Source organism: Megalobrama amblycephala, linkage group LG12, assembly GCF_018812025.1.
Source record: "Megalobrama amblycephala isolate DHTTF-2021 linkage group LG12, ASM1881202v1, whole genome shotgun sequence".
Taxonomy (NCBI): Eukaryota; Metazoa; Chordata; class Actinopteri; order Cypriniformes; family Xenocyprididae; genus Megalobrama; species Megalobrama amblycephala.
In genome coordinates this window covers 25,892,657-25,915,103 of record NC_063055.1, presented here as the reverse complement: position 1 = coordinate 25,915,103, position 22,447 = coordinate 25,892,657, and the positions used below count along the sequence as shown (strand labels likewise).

The window sequence follows — 22,447 nt, the reverse complement described above, 5'->3', positions numbered from 1 at the left end:
ATGGTTGTTGTTCTCACTGGAACTACCTACTGTAGCCAAAGCACAATAAAGTCAGTAAGCCATTTCCAAAGCCCAAATTACAAAATATAGATTCAGGGAATCAACACTCTGGTCTCATGAGACCAAATCAATCATTTTGGATCTAACAGCATCCAAAATGTTATGGTGTTGCTAGAGGAGGAGTACAGTGAGAAGTGCCTGGTTCCCACAGTAAAGTTCAGTGGTAGTAAAGCTCTTATATAGGGATATATGAGTGCTGGAGGTGTAAGGGAGTTGTGCTTTATCAATGCTGTCATGAATTCCCACACCACTGTGTAATTTAATACACAGTGGATAAGTTCTGAAACAGAAGATAGGTTTCCTTTCCTCTTTCCTCATTCCCTGTATTGTTGGGCATTTTTTCAACATGACAATGAGGATATGCATTCTCCCAAGGTGAAAAACCTTCTGTGGACATGTATTGCACTCAATCTTAACACTCTTGAGCACCTGTGGGGGATTCTGTAAAGACGAGTTGAGCAACACTCCCCATTAAAGATCAGGGCATTAAGGAGCTCATCATTCAGGAGTTAAACAGGACAGATGTGACAATTTGTCATGAACTTGTACACTCTGTGCCAAGAAGGGTCAGATCAGTATATTTAAAATTATGGAGGGCCTACTAAGTACTAGAATATTATACATTTGTTGAATTAAATCTAGGGTGTACTCATTTCTGCAATCCTTAATTTAAACAAAATTGGCTAATTTACTTATTTTATGGCTATTAATGACATATACTTCTCAGTTTTTATTATGTATATGTTTAATACATTTTAGTTTCACCATCTTTCCATGAATTGTATTACTGATCATAAAGAAAATACATCTTTTGTATTTGTTCAGAGGGAGTGTACTCATTTATGCTGTGCACTGTATAATGTTTCACTTTTCTATTACAGGAATAAATTTGGTAACATGAGTGTTTGCAGGCGGTGTGAGATGTCAATAGTGAGACCGTGTTAAAAAGGACGATCAGATCATTTCATCTTATTATTCACTCGCATTAACTTTGCTCAAATAGTGTGCTTGGCAAGCTACAGAGAAACTGGCAGCCATGCAACAGACACATTATAGTCTCAAGTCACCATTGTTTGAGCTCGAAAAAGTCGTGAAGAAGCAGTCTTGATGTCAAACTTGTCACTAATCCAGTTTTAATCACTAGACTACAACCAAACTAACCTGTTGCCACTGGAACGCCTTCTCGCTGCCATGTAATGGTGGGTCTTGGGAATCCTTGTACTTCACAGGGAAGAACCACCGAGTGATGTAACACCACCTGCACTTCCTCTGCCATGGGCCTGATCTCTGGGGGCTCTAAGAACACAAATCAAATCAAACCGTATATTTTGGTAATCGCATATACTAAGTGTACTTTTTATTTTTCAGATGATTTCAAGTAACATAATATCACTTATACTTCTGGATCTAACCTTGCACAGTAAGAGTAACGTGTTTGTAAGCCACTCCAACTGAATTGCGGGCAGAGCAGGTATATTTGCCAGCATGACTGGGAGTTGCAGCCAAGATCTCCAGTGCACCTACATAAGAATGAAACAACTACAATTACATAAACTACTACAGCATATAGTTTAGAAATATAAGTAATAGCTGGAGCATGTGGTGGAAATCTGACTCAGATTCACCTGTGGGCAGCACACGATAACTGCCTCCCCGAGCGCCCAGCTGCATCCAGTTCTTGTTCCAGCTAATGATAGGCTCTGGACGCCCCGTGGCATGACATGGCAACACGACAGGGGACATTTTAACAGCCGTAACACTGCTAACATCATCTTTAATTACAGGAGGAACTGGAAAAAAATAAATAAAAGAAATTCAGTCCATGAATGTGCACAGACATACTGTATGAGTTCACAATATGCTACAGTATATGTACAGTTGCCCCCAAAAGTATTTGGATACTTTTAGATACTTAAATTAGATTACATGCAAATCTGGTGAAAAATAGGTGAAAAATATCAAACATATTATGAATCAAATTTAAAGGGTTAGTTCACCCAAAAATGAAAATCCTGTCATTTATTACTCACCCTCATGCCGTTCCACACCCATAAGACCTTCGTTAATCTTCAGAACACAAATTAAGATATTTTGGTTAAAATCTGATGGCTCCGTGAGGCCTCCATAGGGAGCAATGACATTTCCTCTCTCAAGATCCATAAAGGTACTAAAAACATATTTAAATTGGTTCATGTGAGTACAGTGGTTCAGTATTAATATTATAAAGCAACGAGAATATTTTTGGTGCGGCAAAAAAAACCCAAAATAACGACTTATATAGTGATGGCTGATTTTAAAACACCGCTTCAGGAAGCTTCGGAGCACAAATGAATCAGCGTATCGAATCATGATTCGGATCTCCAAAACTGCTGAAATCATGTGACTTTGGCGCTCCGAACAGCTGATTCGACGCGCTGATTCATTATGCTCCAATGCTTCCTGAAGCAGTGTTTTGAAATCAGCCATCACTATACAAGTCGTTATTTTGGTTTTTTGGCACACCAAAAATATTCTTGTCGCTTTATAATATTAATATTGACCCACTGTACTCACATGAACTCATTTAAATATGTTTTTAGTACCTTTATGGATCTTGAGAGAGGAAATGTCATTGCTCCCTATGCAGGCCTCACAGAGCCATCGGATTTTAACTAAAATATCTTTATTTGCGTTCCGAAGATTAACGAAGGTCTTACAGGTGTAGAACGGCATGAGCGTGAGTAATAAATGAATTTTCATTTTTGGGTGAACTAACCCTTTAAATGTCCCAGTCAGTTAAATTCACTGCACTCAGCTATCTAGTGCAGCTTGTTTAAAATAGTAGCCTACTCCTTTTTATCTTATTTTTGAACAATTAAATTTTTGAACAAATCACTTTTTGCAAACAGCTTTACTTAAAGTGCATTTTTTTATTACAATAAATGCCACTTGGTTAGATTTTTTTTGTTTTGTAATATAATGTAAAGACACTTTTAAACATGGCATAAGTGTCTAAATAGTTATTGGAGCCATAGTATGATGACTATGGATATGTTTATGTTTTATCATCCATGAACCTGTTACATAGTACCTTGCAGAATGACCTCTATGACCCTTCGCTCTTCTCCAACCTCATTGGTCACTGTACACTCAAAGTAGCCCTCATCTTCAACAGACGGTGAGGCAATGATCAGAGAGCCAGAAGACATTAACCTTGAAAACAAAATCATGTAGTAAAGATATTTTTTATATATATTATATATAAATTGTCAGTGATTAAATTAGTATTTGTCGATAAATACAGTACAGTCCAAAAGTTTGGAACCACTAAGATTTTTAATGTTTTTAAAAGAAGTTTCGTCTGCTCACCAAGGCTACATTTATTTAATTAAAAATACAGTAAAAAACTGTAATATTGTGAAATATTATTACAATTTAAAATAACTGTTTTCTATTTGAATATATTTCACAAAGTAATTTATTCCTGTGATGCAAAGCTGAATTTTCAGCATCATTACTCCAGTCTTCAGTGTCACATGATCCTTCAGAAATCATTCTAATATGCTGATCTGCTGCTCAAGAAACATTTAATGTGTACAATTGTACAAAATATTTGTGTACAATATTTTTTTTCAGGATTATTTGATGAATAGAAAGTTCAAAAGAACAGTGTTTATCTGAAATCTAATCTTTTATAACATTATAAATGTCTTTACTGCCACTTTTGATTGATTTAATGCATCCTTGCTGAATAAAAGTATTCATTTCTTTAATTTCTTTTCAAAAAAAATTAAAATTAAAATTCTTACTGACCCCAAACTTTTGAACGGTAGCGTATAATGCTACAGAAGCTTTGTATTTCAGATAAATGCTGTTCTTTTGAACTTTCTATTCATCAAGGAATCCTGAAAAAAAAAGTACACAACTGTTTTCAACATTGAAAATAATCATAAATGTTTATTGAGCAGCAAATCAGCATATTAGAATGATTTCTGAAGGATCATGTGACACTGAAGACTGGAGTAACGATGCTGAAAATTCAGCTTTGCATCACAGGAATAAATTACTTTGTCAAATATATTTAAATAGTACACAGTTATTTTAAATTGTAATAATATTTCACAATATTATTGTTTTTTACTGTATTTTTAATTAAATAAATGTAGCCTTGGTGAGCAGATGAAACTTCTTTTAAAAACATTAAAAATCTTAGTGGTTCCAAACTTTTGGACTGTACTGTACATACTAAATAAAAAACAATGAATCTAAAACAAGTAGAATATTATAGAAACTAAAAAACTAATAAAAACTAAAATACAATTTTATGAATAAAATAATAATAATAATAATAATAATAAGCATAAAAAACAGTAGCACTTCAAACCTGTAAGCACCCGACTGAAGATCCACATTGAGGGGTGAGCCGTTCCTTTTCCAGCTCACCTGAGGAGCAGGTATACCTGTGCTCTCACAACTCAACACTGCCCTCTGACCTGTGACCACCGTCACATTAAAGGGGCCAGGGCTGATCGAGGGTCCAACTGACAGGATAAATAAGGACAATAAAAAACAAATTAGTCTGGATTTCAGTCTGAACTCATGTAGGAGGTTGGTGAAAATGTCATTATGTCTCTTTAGTGTTCTGCAATACCGTAAACTTTAAGGTCCATGCCGCGATGGTCTGATCCGGCCTGATTAGATACACTGCAGAAGTAACGCCCAGCGTCGGACAGCTGCACTGTCCCAATACGCAAAGAGCCCTCTGACAGCAAGGTAAATCTGTTTGCAGGCAAAGACTGAATTCAGTTGGTGGCACTTTAAGGTTAGAATTAAATGCTGCTGTTTACAAACTTGCCTGCCATTGTGAAGTGGGACTGGACCTCCATCTTTCCTCCATAAGACAGATGACGAAGGCCCTCCCTCCACCTCACACGGCAGCACTGTATCTTGTTTGACATGTGCTATGATCAGTGAGCTGCCCTCTCTGATGACCGGCGGCACTAAGTGAACATGATCAAAAAGATTTTTTTTCCTTTAAACCAAACATTGATTTATTAAGAATTAACAACATCATATTGAGAATTAAACAGAAATCTTTTACTGTCTTTTTTGATCAATTTAAACCTCTGGAGTCTGAGGCTGATTTGGGGCCCTGGAGAAGTTTTGAAAAGCCCTGACATTTGTGCTTTTTTCAGTTGTTCATAAACATATTAATGGAAAAGGTGTCATTACACTGTATTGAGCACAAACTAGGCTACCATAATACGTGAGCAAAATGTATGTACATGTTTGTATTTTTTAAGGAATAACGTTTATGTGTGGTTATTGAAAAAACAAAAAACTTAAGAAATAAGGCCACAAAATAAATATAAATTATGTGTTCACAAGACTTTGTGGTATTGGAGGTTGTAGACAAGAATTTTTTCTTCAAAATGATGTAAAATTATCCTGCCTACTCATTCATATAAAACAATATAGAGATTTAAATTTTGTAAGACACTTTTTATCAAGAAACACAGTATGCATGGAGGCGTGAATCTTCATGAATAATGCTGTGATTCACACCTGAGAAGACAAAGACCTGCATAATGACCTGCATAATGAACCGCATAATGAGCCCTTTCAGTCAGGTAGGTTATGTGAAAAAACCCTCTGTCAGCTGTGTTAATGTTAATATAATGTCCACTCTTGACAGAAAACATGATTTTTGTGATCTAATGCATTCAAGTTTTGTTGCACATCATGTGAAGAAAAATTTGTATAGGCCTATTATAGGTTAAATTACAGTACCAGTCAAAAGATTGGACACATTACTATTATAATGTTTTTAAAAGAAGTCTCATGCTCATCATGCTGTATATCAAAAATACAGAAAAAAACAGTGATACTGTGAAATATTATTACAATTTAAAGTAACGGTTTTCTATTTTAATATACTTTAAAATATAATGTATTTCTGTGATGCAAAGTGTTTGAACATTCATGTTACCTCTATGACATTTCATTATAGGCTTTTAACTTAAAAGCATGCACATTTGGAGAAATATTGATGGATTCTCATATGTTGATGTCAATTTTCTATACAGAGGAGTAATATTTATTCAGTATTTATTGTCATCACTATGAGCGCTGGATACTGTGTTTACAATTCATACTTGCAGCCGGAGAGGGCGGTCTGTGCACATTTAGTCCACAAATGACAAGTCCACAAATGTTAGAAGAACAGGCGAAAAACGTGACATTCCAGGAACTAACAGAGGCTTCCAGAGATCACTATAACCATGGCTATAACATGCAGATAGACACTTGAAGATAATAAATACACAATTGCAATGATGTACACATGTATTGCCTCAGAATTTGCATCTGAATAGCGCTCGCTCCGTGGGCGTGGCCGAATTAGTGGATAATGAGCTGAGTCAAGGACGTCTGACATGCACTCTTGATGAATAAATACATTTTCAAAAATGTATAAACTTTTGGACGGTACTGTATATGCTCTTTACAGTTTAATTGTGTTCATATGTGTTTGGAAAAACATGCGTGTGAGTGACACAAACTTACAGAGAATCTCAACAGTGAAGAATAGACTGGTGCTGCCAGCAATGTTGGTGACCACACAGCTGTACTGTCCACTATCATGAGTCCGGACATCTTGAATTTCCAAATACTGTCCACCAGCAATGGACTGAATACGACCTCCCAACTGAGAGAAACAAAAAAGGCAGATTAATGTGATGTAATACCTACAAATATATCCAGAAAGTACACTGATCTGCTCTCACCTGTAGTTTGACATCATCCTTGTACCACTCAATCTCTGGTAGAGGGTCACTGTCGGTTTGACATTCCAATGTCAAGTGACCTTTGGCTGGAACCGATACAGTTCTGATGTCATTTGAGCCAAGAAGAGTGGGTGGAACTGAAAGTGATTGGACAAAACAAATGATTCAGCTGTTATGTCTGTGGTCCTTAACAGTTAGTTCTGGCCTACACTGCAAAAATGTTTTTCTTAATCAGTATTTCTGTCTTGTCATTTGTATTTCTTAGGTAAAAATATTTAAACATCATTTTTTTATTGTAATATATTTTCAAATGCAATTTATTCCTGTGATGGCGAAGATGAATTTTTAGCAGCCATTACAACAGTCTTCAGTGTCACATGATCCTTCAGAATTCACTGTAAAATGCTGATTTGGTGCTCAAGAAATATTTCTTATTATTATCAATATTAAAAATGGTTGTGCTGCTTAATATTTTGGTGTAAACTGTGCATCGCATTTTTTTCAGGATTCTTTGATGAATAGAAAGTTCTTTTGCAACATAAATGCCTTTACTGTCACTTTTGATCAATTTAATGCATCCTTGCTGAATAAAAGTATTTATTTCCTAATATATTCCTAATATTTCCTTATTGACCCCAAACCACAGTTTATCTTAAATTAATTGTATTTTTCCCATTAGATTTTTAAAAAGTAAAAAAGTACACTTCTATAATGTACTTAAAAGTGCAAATAATTTTGTGCTTAATATACTAAAAATTCTTATTTGTACTTCTTAATATAATCTTAAGAACCTCTAAGTGTACTCAACTGTGCTATTTTGAGACAGCATGAAATATGAACTAAAATGTGCTTTTAATATACTATCTCTGTATTTAAAAAATATATTTAATTACCACTTGTAGTACACTATGGGTTCAAATGTACTATAAGTAGTATCTAAATACATTTTTTAAATACAGAGAGATAGTACATTAAAAGCACATTTTAGTTCATATTTCATGGTGTCTCAAAATAGCACTGTTGAGTACACTTAGATGTTCTTAAGATTATCTTAAGAAGTACTAAAGAAGAATTTTTAGTATTTTAAAGGGATAGCTGATGTTTATCAGCTTACCCCCAGGGCATCCAAGATGTAGGTGACTTTGTTTCTTCAGTAGAACACACAAACCGATCGTTTCGTGTCTTAGGACATCACTGTGTCGTCACGAGCCGCAGGGTTTAATTTGGATTTGTCTGTGCATGTTTTTTTGACTCTTATAGATGGAATTCCCATTGACATGCATTATACGACTGACAGACCACAACGGTTGGAGTTAAAAATCATCATTTGTGTTCTACTGAAGAAGCAAAGTCACCTACATCTTGGATGCCCTGGGGGTAAGCAGATAAACATCAAATTTTCATTTTTGGGTGAACTATCCCTTTAAGTACAAAATTAGAGCGTGAAAATAGAGCACTTTAAGTAAATTATAGAAGTGTACTTTTTTCACCTGCGAAAATAAAGAAAGAAAAAAATATATATATATGTTTGACTTACGCTGTACACGCACCCAGTGGTTTCTACCATCCTCTCCTGCTGGGCTACTAGCAAGACAGGTATACAGACCTGCATCCTCCACCTATTCCAAAACATGACAGAACATATATTCACAATCACAAAGCAATACACAAATGCAAAACAAGCTAAACATCTTCATTTGAATAAGCCTCAAATTCAAATCACCTGAACTTTGTTGATCCTGAGCAGCTGCCCATCTCTCTCTATTATTGCCATGTTGTCCTGTAGTGGACGCCCATCTTTCAGCCAGCTGAGGGTAGGAGGAGGGAGACCGGTAGCGATACACTCCAGCTCCAGCACACTGTCCACTGCAACCAGCTGCTCCTCAGGGGATGAAGAGCCAGAGATCTTGGGGGGCTCTAATATGGGCAAATACATCCTCAGATTTGAATACTTTCATCAGATTTTATGCATTTATGCTCCTAAAAGTATTATTGTATGGACCCAAAAACCTTCTCCAGTCTCTCATGTTTCATTCATACATCAGTTTTCGATGGCAAATACCTAGGACGGTCAGGTTGAAAGTTTTGGTACTGCTTCCTGCCTGGTTGCTTGCCACACAGCTGTAGAGGCCTCCATCGCTGGGACCCACATCAGAGAGCAGGAAGCGGGTTTCCTGTCCATCGAGCAGAAGATTGCGGTGCAGTGAGAGCGGCTGGCCATCTTTCATCCACGACAAAGTGGGAGGGGGCACACCGCGGGCTTCACAGGTCAGTGTTACCGAAGAGCCCTGGACTACGGCTACCTGCTCAGTCGGCTCTGTGCGCTCAACAGCAGGGGGAGCTGATGAGGGGGACAAACAGCAATGGTTAAAAACGTGCAGCTAAGTTAATTGTGATTTAGTTGTTTCTTTATTCATTTTATTTATATTATTTATATTTAGCAATTAAAAAGTGTTCCTGATGTACCTTGCACTTGGAGGTCAAAGTTGAGTTCGGCTAATCCAGCTCGACTACGTGCCACGCAAGTGTAGATGCCAGAATCAGACAGCTGCACCGGTGCAATCCTGTGCCAACACAAGGATACAACACACTGTAAATCTAATGTTACATCTATCATATCAGAAAGCACAGAATTGTCTTTGTTCTGTGTGCAAAACTGACCTAAGAACAGAATCTGCAGAGAGCAGGCGTATTCGGGGTGACAGGAGTAAAGGATGACCGTCCCTTAGCCAACTGATTTGAGGCTGGGGCGTCCCGGTGGCTTTGCACTCCAGTGTGACAACACTGTGCTGGGTGGTGTGCACCTCACGGGGGACGCTGGTCTCCCCACTTATGGAGGGAGGAACTGTAGTGCAAAAAGTATGAAAATCAATTCACAGATTTGTATTGTGTACAAAAAAACTATACAAAGACATCTGTTCTCACCCAAAACAAACAAGGTATAAATTTTGCTCTCTTGGCCGGCGGAGCTGACAGCCAGGCAGGTGTATGTTCCTGAGTCCTCTGGTCTTATATTCAGAAGTGTTAGAGTGCTCCCATCTGGAGAGATACTGTAATACACACACACATCAGCAAATCAGTTAGTGCCACTGTGAACTATAAACGATTGACATTTCTCTGTCAAGCACAAAGTTAAAGTTATCAATTAGAAAAAAAATGCTTATTATATTATAAAGTGGGATCAGAAAGACCCACAAGTGATTTTTTTTTTAGGTACAATTTAATAGAAAAATCACAAATAATTGTTCTAAGCAACTAATATTATAAGCAAAACAACTGGAGTGAAAGATGTAAGAATTGAAAAATTTAATTAGTTTTTTATTCTGATGAAATCTATGTATTATATTAAATTATACAGTGGGATCAAAAAGTCCCTCTAGTGATTTTTCCTATTTTCCATTTTTATAATTTAACACACACAAAAAATAATTACAAATAATATTATAAGTATAATAATTTGAGTGAAAGGTGTAAGAAAAGTGTAATTAAACATTTAAATTAGTTTTCATAATGTTTCAATCTTTTTTATTTTTCAAAATTAATTCCTTATTTTTATATTTATATAAAAGAAAGAAATCATTGACTCAGTGTGAGAGTTACACTATATGCTCTGTGTATAAATACTTTTATTATATTATATTATATTATCAAAAGTACAGACTTTGGTACCAATCGGTACTGAAATTGAAAAAAATAAATAAATTTTTTTTTTTTTAAAAACCCACCTCTGATTGGCCATTGTGTTGACGTGCTCATCGGATATATCTGTGATTGGCTTCAATGATCAACTCAAAGCAACGCAGTTTGAAAGCACACAGAAGTGTTTGAATTTTAAAGCATTTTGAAAGCGGGAGTGAGAGCATTTAAAGCAGGCGTCTATTAGCGGTGTAGGCGTTTGGTGAAGAGTGTCATTGATGACTATTTATAACGTTTTTGAAGCGTTGATCATTGAAGCCAATCACAGATATATCTGATGAGCTGTGAACACAATGGTCAATCAGAGGTGTTTATGAATCGCCTCAACAGCGCTCAAAGCGTCACATTTTCAAAATTTCAGTACCGATGTGGTACCGAAGTCAGTACTTTTGACAACTCTAATTATATTATATTATTAAAATATAGACTTATGAGTGTGAAAGTCTTACTCTATATGTTCTGTGTTTCCATTCTCAAGAGTCTTTCCATTCTTCAGCCAGCTCACTTTGGGAGTAGGTGTACCCATCACCTGACATTCAAGAGTCAGTTCCTCCCCTACAGGTGCACTGACCTCTGATGGGTGACCAGAATCTATAATAGTGGGTGACGCTGATGGTGCCAAATACATTTGGTTATCCCATAGAGTGAATCAAGAAACAAGACTGAGATTATTTCATACAGAGATTAGTGATTAAGGCAGTTTTACCATATATAGTAAGTGAATAGTCTTTCTGTGTCTGCCCTTCACTGTTTTTGGCGATGCAGGTGTAAGTGCCTGCATGAGAGAGCTGCAGAGGGCCTAACTCCAGTCTGTTTCCTCTCATCGACCAGTTCCATTGCAAAGTGCTTTCTAAACATAGAAATATACAACAAAAAAGCAACAACATAAATAAAAGCACACTAACACTAACAACACACTAACATCTGAAGGAGTGCAGTATTTAACTGACCGATAGGGGAGCCATCTTTCAGCCAAGCAAAGGTGGGTACAGGTACGCCAGAGGCCTCACAGATGAGGGTGATGTGGGAGCCCAGGTTCTGAGTGAGGGTCTCATGAAGAGGTCCCTCCATCACAGGAGGCACTATAAATGAAAGTTAGGCGAAACATCTGAAATTGCTTATAGCACCTGTAACTGTTGTAATGCATATCCGAATAGAGGACATTTACATAAATGTTGCAGTTATGGTTTGTTTTTAGGACTCACCATGAACTGTTACTCTAAAGGTGCGATCTACTTGACCCGCAATGTTGGACACCTTACAGGTGTACACCCCGCCATCAGCCACCTAAGAAAAAAGTCAGAAACCATGTCAACAAAGAAATAATTATAAATACACCACTTATTTAAACATTTATGCTGTGGAAACAGTACTTTTTTCAGGATTCTTTGATGACTAGAATGTTAAAACAAAAACTATGGAAGCTTGTTTCCACCATGGAATAAAAAAATAAAAATAAAAAAAGATAATTGCGACTTTTTATCTCACAATTTTGAATTTTTTTCTTCACAATTGAGAGTTTACATCTCACAATTCTGACTATTTTCTCAGAAATGCGAGATATAAAGTCAGAATTCCGAAATATAAACTCGCAATTCTGACTTTTTTTCTCACAATTCTGACTTCTTTTCTCAGAATTGAGATATAAACTCGCAATTGTGAATTATAGTCATATTCTTAGAAAAAAAAGAGTGACTTTTTTTTTAGCATAGAGGGTATGCATCGACGTCACTTTCCCGCCGAAAACGCGCTCCCTCAGCTGGACTGAGTGGCAAAAGAACCTGCTGCGTGACTGGATTTAACAAGGGAAACTGCGAAAACGCGAGTAAAACTAACGACTTACACTAAAGGTTGGAATTGAATGTGTTCCTTACAACTTGTCAAATAAACCTAATCCATGGATATTGACATGCAGCCTGGAGTCGTGTTTCCTGACATTTATATGTGCCCGATTTCGACGGCGGGGAGACACATAAAGCAAATCTGCCTGTGAATATTTTATATAACTACAATATCGGTAGGTTTAAATCCGCGTAATCACTTATATCAATGTTATATCATCATATTGTCCAGCCCTAAAACATATATAGTTTCATAGTATAGTTTTTGTCAGTGTTGTTTATTTAAAAACACCCAATTATGCATAATATAAGATGGAAAATAATTAATTGATGAGTTGTCAAACTACTAACGTATATAACAATACAATATATACGGTATGATTTTACCTCAAAATCCAACAGTTTGACACAAAATGATAACTAAAACATGTTTCCCTGCCTGGAGTCGAGCTGTTTCTGTGAAATGCAGTGATTCATTTGCTTTTTTCCCTGTTGTTTTCTGCAGTTTTTAAATATATACCTCAGGGTTTGTCTCAAAGCTATTTGTACAGTCAGTCACAAAGCTCTTTCACGTTTTGGATGTGTTTTGTGTGTTTTTCGCGACATTCACGGCGAAAACCAATGCTGCTGCTCAAGGGGCTCGCACACCGGACGCGAAGGTCAGCGCCGCGCTGCGCCGCGACACGCCATTAGTCGTAGCTGGGCGCCGCGGACAGGCGCCGAATGTCGCCGCCGGTGTGCGTACACTTATAGTTCTAAAACAATGCGTTCGAATTTTAAAGACGTGGCGAGGCGCTGAGCTTCGCGTCCGGTGTGCGAGCCCCTTCAGTCTTTTGCCACTCAGTGGCCGTGCCCGTGACCGCAGTCGTAACTGTCGACGGTGACGTCACGTGCATACCCTCTATTGCAAATTTATCTCACAATTCTGACCTCATAACTCGCAGTTGTGAGTTTATATCATGCACTTCTGAAAAAAAGTTAGAATTGCGAGAAAAAAAATAAAAAGTCGCAATTACCTTTTTTATTTTTTATTCGGTGGAGGAAACAAACTTCCATAAAAAAGCATTTATTTGAGATACACATTTTTTGACAGTATAGATGTCTTTACTGACACTTTTGATCAATTTAATGCATCCTTGCTGAATAAAAATATTAATTTACTTCAAAAAGGGAATCATATTTCATACAAAAAATCATAATTGCCCTAAATTTTTGAATGATAGTGTATATGCTATATAACTTTATATGAATTTAAAGTCTGTATGTTGATATGTGGGAGTTTTCAAAGTGCTTTATTACCTGTACACCAACTATCTCTAGCTGCTGGCGCTCTATCCTCAAACCATTCCCAGCAGCCAGCTGAAGTCCATTACGATACCATGTGACCTCTGGTTTAGGCATGCCATTGGCTTCACAACGCAGAATAAGCGATGACCCGACCTGAGGTGTCATAACCTCTGATTCTGATTCAGTACGTGGCACCAGTGTAGGCAGGGCTAGAAAGGGCCAAATCAAAGTGTTCATTGCTATATTAATCTTCTGAAGGAATTAATGAACTAAGATGTCAATAAACCACTAACCATAAACTGTAAGGAGAATGCTCTTTTGGTCTTGTCCGGCTGAGTTTGTGGCTGTACAGACATATTGGCCAGCATCCTGCTGTCCAGCCCTGGGAAGCTGCAGCATCTGACCACCTTTGGACAGGATGATGGCACATTACATACATGCATACATGCTTCATGAAGCATTATTTATAAACACAGAGAGTTATATTTAGACTGCAAATCACCTGGCAGTATGTGGATGCCAGTGGTGAACTCCAGCACCTGCCCATCTTTTGTCCAGATGATGTCAGCAGGTGGGTATGCCTGCACATCACACAGCAGAGAGATCATGTGACCCTCCACCACGCTCATATCTTCCTCCCGGCGGCCCACAATCCTTGGTGGAACTAACATTAAAAATAAAAATAATTTATGCCACATATGTACATATTTTTAACAATGTATTACATTCTTTGGTGTTGCATGAACAGATAAGGATGATATACATTATATAACCATATACACTGCCATTCAGAAGATTGGGGGCGGTAAGATTTTTAATGTTTTTCAAAGAAATCTTTTATGCTTACCAAGGCATTGTGAAAACCATTTTTTTGTGAAAACTGTGATACATTTTTCAGTATTTATTTAAAATATAAATCTTTTGTAACATTATACAGTACATGTCTTTATTGTTACTTTTGATCAATTTAATTACTCCTTGCTGAATAAAAGTATTAATTTCTTTAACTTTTGATCAATTTAATTAGTCCTTGCTGAATAAAAGTATTAATTTCTATAAAAATAGATACAAAAGCAGGGGTGGAAAGCAGGGCCAACCCTGCTCCAACACACATGCCTGGGCTGTGTCCAAAATCACCCCCTATACCCTTAAATAGGGCACTATTTTAGGGGACAGCTATTTGTAGTTGTGTCTGAAACCATAGTGGATGTTATTGAGTGTGCTCATTCAATCCCATAATGCACCGAAATAATGAGTGTACAACCGATGTACACTCAACAACTAGATAATACCCATAATGCACTGTGTTGGTCACACGAAAGAATTCCCGTGTCTCGCCAGAAGATGGCGCCTGCAGCTTTTCATAACTTACTGGAGCTGCCAGTCTGCTAAAAATCCAAAAAGTTTGTTTTCAGGCCCCCAAAACTCTGTTTTTGTGCAAAAGAACGGCCAAAATGCATAAAAGATGTTACATTTTTAGATGAAAACTGTGTCATGTAAACGGCCCCGTTTTAAGTTTGCACTCCTGTACTAGAGGATGGGAAATTGCTGGAGGTGATGAATTGTTTTGTTGGTTTATTCAAATATTTAGCCTATAAAATATTTTAGAGCAGAACATAATTCTTTATTAACAAAATTTCTATTATGTTTTCAGGACTTCAAGATTTTATTAATTTAATTATTTTTAGGACTGAAAATCGAAATTGGGAACTCTGTCAATTGCTCCTACCTTGAATAGACAAGCTGTAGAGTCTCTCGACAGCTCCAGCCTTATTCTCCGCCACACACTGATAACTGGCCGCATCTGAGACTTGCACATTCAGTATCTACAGAAGAGCACGGGTGAGTCATACAAGGTTTTTGTCTTTCAAAGAAGCAAAATCTTTGTGTTAACCTTGTAAGATTAATTTATGATCCATTTAAATCCACATACAGTATCTCACAAAAGTGAGCAACCATTTTATTATATGTTCTCAAGGGACAATACTATAGAAATGAAAATTGGATATACTTTAGAGTAGACAATGTGCAGCTTGTATAGCAGTACAGATTTATTGTCCTCTGAAAATAACTCAACATACAGCCATCATTGTCTAAATATTTGGCAACAAAAGTGAGTACACCCTAAGTGAACATGTCAAAACTGTGTCCAAAGTGTCAATATTTTGTGTGAGCACCATTGTTATTTAGCACTGCCTTAATCCTCCTGGGCATGGAATTCACCAGAGCTGCACAGGTTGTTGCTGGGATCCTCTTCCACTCCTCCATCTCAATAGGATTCAGGTCTGGAGACATACTTGATCACTCCATCAGCTTCAGCTTCCTCAGCAAGGCAGTTGTCATCTTGGCAGTGTGTTTGGGGTCATTGCCATTCAGCCCAGTTTCTGAAGGGAGAGCATCATGTTCTGCTTCAGAATGTAACAGTACATGTTGGAATCCATGTTTCCATCAGTGAAGCAGAGCTCCCCAGTACCAGCAGCAATCATGCAGCCCCAGACCATGCTTGACTGTAGGCAAGACACAATTTTCTTGGTACTCCAGACCAGGGCATCGCCACACATGCTGTACACCATCTAAGCCAAACAAGTTTATCATAGTCTCATCAGACCACAGGACATGGTTCCAGTAATTCATGCTCTTGGAGAGGTCCTGTTTGCGGGATTTCTTGTGAGCCAGCTTCAGAAGAGGCTTCCTTCTGGGACGACGGCCATGCAAACTGACTTGTTGCAGTGTGCAGCGTATGGTCTGAGCACTGACAAGCTGACCTTCTGCTTCTTCAACCTCTAAAGCAATGCTGGCAGGACTCATGCGTCTGTTTTTTGAAGCCAGCTTCTGCACCTGACGCACAGCAAAAAGGTCTCAACTTATTTGATTCAACTTCTTTCAACTGTTCCAAGTGGAACCCGTCTTGGAAAACCTCTCTCTGGCCACTGTACTGTAACTCAGTTTCAGGGTGTTACCGATTGTCCTATAGCCTAGGCCATCTTTGTGGAGAGCAACAGTTCTTATTCTCAAATCCTCAGAGAGTTCTTTGCCATGAGGTGCCATGTTGAACATCCAGTGATCAGTATGAGAAAATTGTACTCAAAGCACCAAATCTGAACTGCTCTAATACAAGATCCACACATTTGTATGGTCCTGTCAAGCAGACAAAAACATGAACATGATGAATAGGACATGTGGCTTTGCATGGTTAAACAACATACAGCTGTTATCACTTAGGGTGTACTCACTTTTGTTGCCAGCTATTTTGACAATAATGGCTGTATGTTGAGTTATTTTCAGAGGACAGTAAATCTGTACTGCTATACAAGCAGCACATTGACGACTCTAAAATATATCCAAATTTCATTTCTATAGTATTGTCCCTTGAGAAGATATACTAAAATGGTTGCTGAAATGTGAGGGGTGTACTCACTTTTGTGAGATACTGTACAAATATAATTCAATGATTTTATGTTTAAATAGGAGATGATTGGGGTAAAACTGGGCTCATGACCATCACCTCCAGCAATTTCCCATCCTCCATTATCTGATGGTGAGGGCCGCTGTAGAGGGGCAGACCATCCTTCAGCCAAGATATGGATGGAGTGGGGTTTCCTGTGACATCACACCGCAGTGATACAGTGGTGTTGACCACAGCGTCCACTTCCTGCATGAACTCATCAGTCTGACCATCAATCAGAGGAGGAACTGCGTAAAATGCACAAAGAATCATGTTTATGAAGATCATTTATTCTCATTATTGAATGCCATCATAATAATAATAATAATACATTTTATTTATGGACGCCTTAAGTGACACTTAAGGACACCTTACAAGCAGATAAAACACATAAAACAATTTACATACAGTAATTAAAAAAAAAAAAAACATAAAATGTCACCTGTATGCCTGCCTAAAAAAAAAAAAAAAAAAGATGTGTTTTCAAACAATATTTAAAAGTAGGGAGAGAGTCACTATTGTGAATTTCCTGTGGGAGCAAGTTCCACAAATGAGGAGCAGCATAACTAAAAGCTCAAGATCCCAAGATAGAAGCCAAATGCATCTCAAGATAGAAGCCAAATGCATGAGAGGAAGAACTAAGGAGAATGTAGACAATGATCTAAGAGTTCGAGAGGGAGTATATGTTGAAAGTAGAGATCTAGAGACCATAGAGATCTGCCTGTTGGATTTACTCCCTTACCCAACACCTCCAGGTCATAGTGCATTTTGTCCTCTCCAGCTTCATTCACAGCCTGGCAGGTGTATTTCCCAGCATCCTCAAGCTGTACCCGTGGGATCTGTAGGACATGTCCTCCTGAAGAGAAACACACAAATAAACAAACAAGTAAAAATATACTTTATATACTGTACTGTATATACATTATAGCATTTGCCAATGTTTTGTATCTTTAATTGCAAGATAGATTGCATAGTTTGTTTTTAACTACAATAACTAAAAAGAACCATGTTGTTAACATGGTAATACCAAGTTTTTTTGGACATATATTGGACATGCTAATACCAACATAAATATATAGTCTACTATTAAAAAAAAAAAAAAATTAGGGTCAGCAAAATATTTTTATGAAAGAAATTAATACTTTTATTCAACAAGAATGCATTAAATTGATCAAACATGCCAATAAAGACTTTATATATCAAATAAATGCTGATCTTTTGAACTTTCTATTCATCAAATAAACTATATCATGGTTTCCACAAAAATATTAAGCAACAAGTTTCAACATTGATTATAATAATAGGAAAAGCATCAAATCAGCATATTAGAATGATTTTTCAAGGCTGGAGGAATGGCTGTTGAAAATTTAGCTTTGCCATCACAGAAAATAATTTTAAAATATATTAAAACAGAAAAAACAACTATTTTAAATTATAACAATATGTCACAATATTGCAGTTTTTACTGTATTTTTACATCAAACAGATGTCTAGGTGAGCAAAAGAGAGGATACTTTGTATAGCTGTATTAATATTCCATTTCATATCTAAAACCTGAACTAAATAAAACCTTATATACTGACTCAAGGTACAAAAGGAACATTTCACTCCACTCACCAGGTAACAGCACAACTCCATCTGAGCTGGTAAGTTGCCGGCCTTGTCTGTACCAACTGAGTCGAGGAGGAGGAATGGCATTGCTCTCGCAGGACAGACTGATGGAGTGTCCCAGGACCACCTCCCGTCTTTCAACCATCCCTTCAGTGCCATCAGGGTCCTCTTCATCCCCCTCTCTCTCTCCCAGTGAGAAACCAGCAGCACCATTAATTACCCGGTGAAAGATTGGAGGAACTAAGGAGGTTTGAGAAACAAACATGAAAACGTTTTTAAAAATCAAATAGAGCAGTAAAAAACTGAACTTTATCTGTGTATAATTTGCACTGACCCTGTATAGTGAGGTGGAAGTCTCTCTTATCCTCTCCAGCTGAATTGGTAACCACACATGTGTACTGGCCCTCATGGGAGAGCATGGCATTCTCCAAGTGGAGCATGTGACTGTTCACTCTCAGACCGGTGTGTGTATTCCCATTTAATAGCTGTGGAACATGAATAATATACTGTTTCATTCATTATTCCTCAAAATCTGATTAGAAGAGCCTTGGGGTGATTTCAGGCCCGGTTTCTTCCTGGACATGAGCAGCTGTGGTTCAGAAGAATATTTATTGCTTTAATTTTAACCTCTTGATTAATTTCTTGATTCACCACTAATCAGAGAAGAAAACAAAGAAAAACACTTTAAATTCCTTTTCAATTGATTATTAAATTATTTAATTAAGGTTTATATGCTAGTTTCCATGATAAAGTTCAAAATAAATCTTTTCATAACTACTGGAGCTGACAGTTTGCAAAGTTTCAAATGATTATTAAACAGTAAGCACAAATTATGTAAAAGCGGCAGCCCTTCCGTCGCACTCAGTGTCCGAATTCTCTCACTCATTTCATTCACTCCTCCAAGTGGACTTTATTAGTGGAGAAATGTAGGGAATGGTGAATGAGGGTATAGGGGGCAATTTCAAACACAGCTACTGTCTTTATGATTGAGTCACTTAATCACTGATTTAAACTAATTTGTTTAAACACACTGATTTATTGAGGAATAAAACAATTGACTGTCTTTATGAGTGAGTCATTGAATTATTAATTCAACCAATTCATTCAAAAATGCTGATTTGTTTTGGATCCACTACTGTTTGCACAACAGTTGATTCTGCTTTGGCTTTCATTTGGAACTATTTTAGTTGGAAGAATGAAAATAGTCAAAGTAACTGGCAATATTGTGTTTTAAAAGTAAGTGACACAATATTAACTTCTTGTTTATTCATTAACAGCTGAATAAAAGTAATATATTCACAGTCATAAATTGTGGTCTAGAAAGAGCTATGGAAGAACCTGAGAGTTACTAAACAGACATACGAACCTGTCCATCTTTGAACCATTGTGTAACAGGTTCTGGAAATCCTTTGGCCAGGCATGACAAGGTCAATGTCTCATTAATTCTCACTTTCTCTTCTCTTCTGCCGAAGCTGAGAGTCGTAGAATCCCCCTCTATCTGTGGAGGTACTGAGGAAATGGCACAGCATTAATCTCTAACAAAAACAAACAACATTCAGCCATGAATCCCGTGCCTACCTACCCATAATTCTTAGCGTGTGGTGTCTGTGTGCTGTTCCAGCCGGGTTGGTTGCTCGGCAGGTGTAGGCACCTGCATCCTCACCACGGGCCGCAGCCACACGCAAAAACTGTCCACCCTGTGTGTATGTGAGCTGAGGGCTGGACACAATGGGCTGGTTGTCCTTTAGCCAAGTGATAGTGGGAGGTGGGATCCCCTCAACTTCACAGTGAAGAACAGCAGGGAAGCCCAGAACTACAGTCACCTCCGAATTCTCACCAGAGTCACGAATCATGGGAGCAGCTGTGAAAAGACAAGAGAATAGAGATTTGAGGATAATAAGGATGATATATTAAAACCAATGGGGACAAAAATTTCCAAAGTACAGAGTAGTCCAATCCTTAAACAAATGACTCTTTTGATTCAGGTCTTTTTAATAAATCAAAACCATACAGCACAAACAGTGTAGTCTGATTCTTGAATGAATTACTCCTATGATTCAGTTTGTTTTAGTGAATCAAAATTACACAGCACAACCAGTCTGATTACCAAATTAATGACTCTTATGATCAAAATCATACAATGCAAAACAGTGTAGTTCAATTCTTGAACAAATGACTCTTATGAGCCGGTTCGTTTTAGTGAATCAAAACATACAGTGCAACCAGTGTAGTCCGATTCTTGCATGTCAGTTCTTTTCAAATACAGCTTATAACTTATTGTGTTATGTCATAATTAAGGCTTGTAAGAATTAATTACATAATTAAAGAATCTCTTATGATTCCCATCCCTACCACTTACCTTGTACATTCAGCCTAAACTGTCGTGTCTGAGTCCCAGCGTTGTTACTGGCCACACACTGATACAGGCCACGATCCCTCGGCCTGACAGACTTCACCCTCAACACCTGCCCCTTCTCCAGAAACTCCACATGAGGGTCTCCATTACGGGATAAAACCCTGAGAGAGGGGGAGGGAATATACGAGCACACGTGAGCGCAGAAGCTGGAAAAGAGGAGCGTGTGATTGTATGTGTCATTGACTCACTCTCCATCGTGACTCCATTCCACTGTAGGCAGTGGACGGCCGCTAACTCTGCACTGCATGTCCACTTCCTGCCCCGCCATGACGGTCAGTTCCTGCACTCCTGAGGAACCTGAAATTGCTGGTGGAGCTAAATATACATAAGAATAAATTAGAAATCACTCTGAGATCGTTCTAACAGCGTTGCTAACAACAACCCAAAAAACAAACTAAAGGGAGTCAAATGGTAGAAGTTAAAGACAAAAACAAAGCCTATTATTTAGCCTAACAACACTTTGTTGTGTGCACCTCAAGGTTACTTTAAATTACAATGCCTGTCTGTCTATATTTCACCTTGTACTTCAATAGTATACTCCCTCTTGGCTTCCCCAGCAGAGTTCTGGGCAGTGCAGGAAAAGCGGCCAGCGTGATCATGCTGAACACGATAAATCTTTAAAAGCCTTTTTCCATTCTGCAGATACACCCCTGGGGTCTCCAGTACCTAGAATTACAGAGGTAATTGATTTAGAAGAGTAGTGGCCAAGACTTGTGATGAATGTCATGACCACTAGGTGGAACTATGCTATCAGCACACTGGAGGACTGTCATACAGGTTGCAAAACAAAAAACAAAACAAAGCAAAGCAAAGCAAAGCAAAGCAAAGCAAAGCAAAGCAAAGCAAAACAAAACAAAACAAAACAAAACAAAACAAAGCAAAGCAAAGCAAAGCAAAGCAAAACAAAAAACAACAAAAACAACAAAACAACTAAACAACTAATACATGGCCCTTTGGAATATTTGATTTTCATTGTTCAGTTGTGTATTTTGTGGTCAGAAAAAAAAAATGACTATACATTTATATAATGACATTTTTATGAAAAATCTCCAGAAAAAGGAAACCTACAGGTCTGTTGTCTTTAGTCCAGGTAATAGTTGGGGTTGGGATGCCGAAAGCATCACATCCCAGTGTGAGGGGCTGCTTCAGCGTGACTGTCAGATTCAAAGGCTGACCATCATCTTGGATCTCTGGAGGAACTAGATTTGTGAAGACACAGAAATCATTCAGTATAATTCGAACCAGCATTAATCCCTGATTGAAAATTGCTTGTATAATTAATTAGGCATGTAATCAAGCAACAAAAGAGTTTCAAATAAATCTACTG

The 22,447-nt window shown here is 37.6% G+C and overlaps 1 protein-coding gene across 2 annotated transcripts in view; it reads right to left on the bottom strand.

Moving 5' to 3' along the window:
• hmcn2 (hemicentin 2) overlaps nucleotides 1–22,447 on the bottom strand; it is a 111,731-nt gene that overhangs the window by 29,478 nt on the left and 59,806 nt on the right. For both annotated transcript variants that reach the window (XM_048210032.1, XM_048210034.1), the window contains exons 27-59: nucleotides 22,189–22,319; nucleotides 21,639–21,786; nucleotides 21,309–21,435; nucleotides 21,064–21,221; nucleotides 20,287–20,565; nucleotides 20,071–20,213; nucleotides 19,039–19,189; nucleotides 18,711–18,944; nucleotides 17,836–17,949; nucleotides 17,154–17,341; nucleotides 15,378–15,474; nucleotides 14,151–14,312; nucleotides 13,942–14,055; nucleotides 13,661–13,857; nucleotides 11,726–11,807; nucleotides 11,471–11,602; nucleotides 11,227–11,370; nucleotides 10,970–11,129; nucleotides 9,750–9,874; nucleotides 9,486–9,669; nucleotides 9,291–9,388; nucleotides 8,887–9,165; nucleotides 8,548–8,741; nucleotides 8,362–8,443; nucleotides 6,825–6,961; nucleotides 6,604–6,745; nucleotides 4,895–5,039; nucleotides 4,691–4,818; nucleotides 4,424–4,580; nucleotides 3,131–3,252; nucleotides 1,686–1,850; nucleotides 1,473–1,580; nucleotides 1,222–1,356 (exon numbers count right to left, since the gene is read on the bottom strand). In XM_048210032.1, the coding sequence (XP_048065989.1) occupies nucleotides 1,222–1,356; nucleotides 1,473–1,580; nucleotides 1,686–1,850; nucleotides 3,131–3,252; nucleotides 4,424–4,580; nucleotides 4,691–4,818; nucleotides 4,895–5,039; nucleotides 6,604–6,745; nucleotides 6,825–6,961; nucleotides 8,362–8,443; nucleotides 8,548–8,741; nucleotides 8,887–9,165; nucleotides 9,291–9,388; nucleotides 9,486–9,669; nucleotides 9,750–9,874; nucleotides 10,970–11,129; nucleotides 11,227–11,370; nucleotides 11,471–11,602; nucleotides 11,726–11,807; nucleotides 13,661–13,857; nucleotides 13,942–14,055; nucleotides 14,151–14,312; nucleotides 15,378–15,474; nucleotides 17,154–17,341; nucleotides 17,836–17,949; nucleotides 18,711–18,944; nucleotides 19,039–19,189; nucleotides 20,071–20,213; nucleotides 20,287–20,565; nucleotides 21,064–21,221; nucleotides 21,309–21,435; nucleotides 21,639–21,786; nucleotides 22,189–22,319 (4,962 nt within the window). The remainder of the gene's footprint in view (nucleotides 1–1,221; nucleotides 1,357–1,472; nucleotides 1,581–1,685; nucleotides 1,851–3,130; nucleotides 3,253–4,423; nucleotides 4,581–4,690; nucleotides 4,819–4,894; nucleotides 5,040–6,603; nucleotides 6,746–6,824; nucleotides 6,962–8,361; nucleotides 8,444–8,547; nucleotides 8,742–8,886; nucleotides 9,166–9,290; nucleotides 9,389–9,485; nucleotides 9,670–9,749; nucleotides 9,875–10,969; nucleotides 11,130–11,226; nucleotides 11,371–11,470; nucleotides 11,603–11,725; nucleotides 11,808–13,660; nucleotides 13,858–13,941; nucleotides 14,056–14,150; nucleotides 14,313–15,377; nucleotides 15,475–17,153; nucleotides 17,342–17,835; nucleotides 17,950–18,710; nucleotides 18,945–19,038; nucleotides 19,190–20,070; nucleotides 20,214–20,286; nucleotides 20,566–21,063; nucleotides 21,222–21,308; nucleotides 21,436–21,638; nucleotides 21,787–22,188; nucleotides 22,320–22,447) is intronic.